The sequence below is a fragment of the Triticum aestivum genome, chromosome 4A, assembly GCF_018294505.1.
Source record: "Triticum aestivum cultivar Chinese Spring chromosome 4A, IWGSC CS RefSeq v2.1, whole genome shotgun sequence".
Classification (NCBI taxonomy): Eukaryota; Viridiplantae; Streptophyta; class Magnoliopsida; order Poales; family Poaceae; genus Triticum; species Triticum aestivum.
This window is the reverse complement of record NC_057803.1, coordinates 19,491,687-19,495,732: the sequence shown is the minus strand read 5'-3', so window position 1 is coordinate 19,495,732 and position 4,046 is coordinate 19,491,687. Positions and strand designations below refer to the sequence as shown.

Genomic DNA, 4,046 nt, shown 5'->3' with positions numbered 1-4,046 from the left:
CGCAGCACACACACATACACACACACGCAGCAGCAGCACACACGCATGTAGCACATAGGCACGCAACATCACACACACACGCGCACGTACGCACGCAGTAGTAAACACACACGCAGCGGCACACATGCACACACATGCAGCAGCAACACACATGTGCGCGTGCACCCACACACGCAACAGCACACACGCGCGCACACACATACCGCATGAGGGGCAAAATCATCTTTTCAGATGACATTTAGACTCAAAATAGACGGAAATGTCGTATAGGAAATAAAATTTAAGACTAGTGTCAAATAGGGTTGAGAAACTTTTGCATAAGAAATCAGATTTTAAAACAGTGTTCTCATCATTTGAGGCATCATTCTACACAGAAAGCGACAAAATTGTGCAGATGCATCTCACCGTACCAACAAGCAGGGATATGACATGAGCACTGCTACTTGAGAGGCGGCTCTTTTTTCCTTTTCCTTTTCCTTTCCAGAGAGCACACGAAAAAGCCCGGGAAAAAAAGAGCAACTTATGTGTCCCAGGACGCCGAGTATCCGACCCGGAGTATCGGCTCGCTGCAAGTCGCAGCCAATCACGAGCCCGGAAAAAATGGCATATGAAATTTGTCGCCGTCGGCCGCCTGGCGCACCCGCGCGTCTGTCGACCGCCGATTGGCCGCCTCGCCCACTTGCGCCGGGCGCGGCAACCTCAGCCACACCCGCACCAACCCGCCCGCGCTAGCTGCGACCCGGCCCCGGCGTCCAGAAGCTTCCGAGCCGGCCGGTCACGAACGCGCCGCGCGGCCCAGAACCTTCCGCCCCGGCCCCCGTCCCGTCGCGCTCGCTCCCGTACTCGGCAGGAGTATTTATCAGCAGGCACCTCCCACTTTCCCGCGGAAGGAAAGCAGCCAGCCAAAGACCACCTGCGTTGGGCGCCACTGTGCTGAGCAATTCTTTCTTTGGTTCTTTGGATTCTTCCGTGTGCGACAGGAGATCGCTGGTTGTTTGCTTGCTCGGCCGCGAGGAGGGATGGACCGGGTGCTGCTGCCGGTGAGGGTGAAGGAGGAGTGGCCGCCGCCGCCGCCGGAGGAGGAGGAGGAGTTGGAGCATCGGGGCCTGGCGCCGCGGCCGATGGAGGGGCTGCACGAGACGGGCCCGCCGCCGTTCCTGACCAAGACGTTCGACCTGGTGGCCGACCCGGCCACCGACGGCGTCGTCTCCTGGGGCCGCGCCGGGGACAGCTTCGTCGTCTGGGACCCCCACCTCTTCGCCGCCGTGCTGCTCCCGCGCTTCTTCAAGCACAGCAACTTCTCCAGCTTCGTCCGCCAGCTCAACACCTACGTGAGTCTCCCCTCTCCTGCTTGCCTTGCTCAACCATTACTTGTTCAGTTAACCTGCACTTGCTAGTCGCTTGCTTGTGTTGCTGCAATCCCAGTCTTGCATTTGTAGAACCAAGATTTTAGCTGAGTTGCTTGAGCAAGAGATGAACGACAAATGACATGATGGAATGCCAAAGCAACATTTCGTGCTTGTCTTACAATACAACTGTGGTGACTATGGTGGTCTGGTCACCATGATTATTGGTATGCATCTGATTCTGGAATGACATAAATCACACAAAAACAAAAATATAAGATGGTTCAGTTTGGTAACTGGGTACAAATTGTGAAAGAAGAGTAACATTTATAGCTGCTCTTAGCATCTAGCGGTAAGCGGTTCTATATGGCAGTGAACTTTGCTAGTTGCCGTGTGTTGGTGTTGGCTGTGTGCATCCAGAGGCCGGGTGTGTGCTCATTGTGTTTTGTATCCTCTTGATGCTTCATTTTGAGCTAATAAAATCCACCCTTCGTCGAAAAAAAATATGGCAGTGAACTATGTTACTGTGATTCTCTTCCCTTTGTGTAAATCTTGTATATCTACAATTAATCAGCAAAGAAGCTGCAAATTAGAATTCTTTGTTTTTTGCCTCTGGTTTGAAGGGTGAACATAGCTTGAACTCTTCAACAGACTACAATAGCTATGATACTAGTACTCCTACTAGGATAGATAGGATTCTTGAATATCTCTGCCACTATCTGCTTACGTAAAGTCAGGGAAAATCATTGAATTTGACGGAAAAATGAGGTTGGGGCCAATCCTTTGGCAGAGGCATGTGCATAAAACCTTATTTCCTGAATTCTTCTTGATACTTCAGAACAAGGAGATATGCTGGGAGGCTGAATAGCCTGCATCTCCTTGACGAACATATTTAATTCTGACATGCTTTTTCTTCAACTTCTTACTGTGTAGCTAGATGGATCAAGACACCGGCTGAAGCTACAAGAACCTGCTTATTTGTTCTAGAAGACTCCTTTCATCACCATCAAGCAATATAGTATACCACTACCTATTCTTCCACTTCTTATAAATTTGGGCATAACACTGTGTGAAACCTACCATTTTATATTGTGTGAAGTATGCCATGTTAGTTGAGCTTTGCTGCTTGTGGCTTGTGAACTTGAGCTAACTGCAGTTGTTCTTCTACTCTTTGTGTTTCTCGAAACTAAAATAAATATGTGACTTATTCTGCAATTTGCAGGGTTTTAGAAAGATTGATCCAGACAGATGGGAGTTCGCGAACGAGGGTTTCATTAGGGGCCAGAGACAGCTTCTGAAGATGATAAAGAGAAGGAGACCAATGTCTTATCTCCCTTCATCACAGCAGCAGGCTCTTGGCTCCTGCCTCGAGGTCGGCCAGTTCGGATTCGACGAAGAAATCGAAGTGCTAAAGCGCGACAAGAACGCCTTACTCGCAGAGGTGGTGAAACTGAGGCAGGAGCAGCAGAGCAGCAGAGCTGACATGCGAGCCATGGAAGAGAGGTTACACCACGTCGAGCAGAAGCAGCTCCAGATGATGGGTTTCCTGGCAAGAGCAATACAGAACCCTGACTTCTTTCTCCAGCTGATCCAGCAACAAAATAAACTGAAGGACCTCGAGGACGGTTACCCGACGAAGAGGAGGAGGCCCATCGACGTAATGCCGTTCCTTGGCCCTGAGGGGACCAGTCAGAGTGAGCCACTCGAGTCCACATTCATTTTTGAGGACAGGGAATTTTCAGAGCTGGAGAATTTAGCCATGAACATTCAGGGCATCAGGAAGGGCATGGAGGATGACAGAGGTGGTCGGAATCAGGGCTGTGGTGAGGCCGAGCTGACTGACGACTTCTGGGAGGAGCTGCTGAGTGAAGGAATGAGGGATGAAGCTGAGATGCTAGAGCTGGAGAGGAGGAGATCTAGATGTTTCGACGCGTAGCGCAAAATATGGGTCATCTAAGTAACAACGATCCAAACTCTACCAGAATTCATAACCATTTAATCTATATACAGTTGTATAGATAGCTGTATTGCATATTGTAGTGCTAATTCATAGTCAAAGACTGATTGTATTGCGGTTCCACACCGATTATGTGGTATATATCTAGTGGTATAAATACTGTCCCTGCATTCTCATCGACAGATTTTTACTCTGATGATCTTAATTAGTTCATACTCAGGCCTGCTTAATGAATGAATTTTCTGGGTTTGGAATCTGCAACTGAGGCCTTTGGTGTAGTGTGCCTAGTGTGCATTGTAACCTGTAATAACCTGTGCGATAGCGGAAAACGTCTTGCCTCTCTTGAAGGACGTGGTTCGTGTTATAAATAAAGGGGGCGCGACCCCAACGATAGTTACGGAGAGATTACTTGGAGAAGAGGAGATAGAGATAGTTACAATTGTGATATGTTTAAGAACTCTAACAACCAAATCTATCTCTACAATCACTGGTAGAAAAAGGGCCTGTTGTCCCGGTTCGTAAGGGCCTTTTGTCCCGATTCTGGAACCGGGACTAAAGGATCGGTACTAATGCCCTGTCCCTTTAGTCCCGGTTCAATCCATAACCGGGACAGATGGGTCTCCACGTGGCCTGTGCGCGGAGCCCAGGCAGGAGACCCTTTGATCCCGGTTGGTGGCACCAACCGGGACCAATAGGCATCCACGTGTCAGCATTTTTGTGGCCGGGGTTTTTGTTTTTTTAAG

The 4,046-nt window shown here is 49.3% G+C and overlaps 1 protein-coding gene across 1 annotated transcript in view; it reads left to right on the top strand.

Annotated features, from left to right (window-relative positions):
• Positions 1-3,493, top strand: part of LOC123083703 (uncharacterized) — a 9,044-nt gene extending 5,551 nt beyond the window's left edge. Inside the window, exons 9-10 of the mRNA XM_044505659.1 lie at positions 618-1,331; positions 2,569-3,493. Coding sequence (XP_044361594.1) covers positions 618-1,331; positions 2,569-3,282 — 1,428 coding nt within the window. The 3' untranslated portion in view covers positions 3,283-3,493. The remainder of the gene's footprint in view (positions 1-617; positions 1,332-2,568) is intronic.
• The last annotated feature ends 553 nt before the right edge of the window (positions 3,494-4,046 follow it).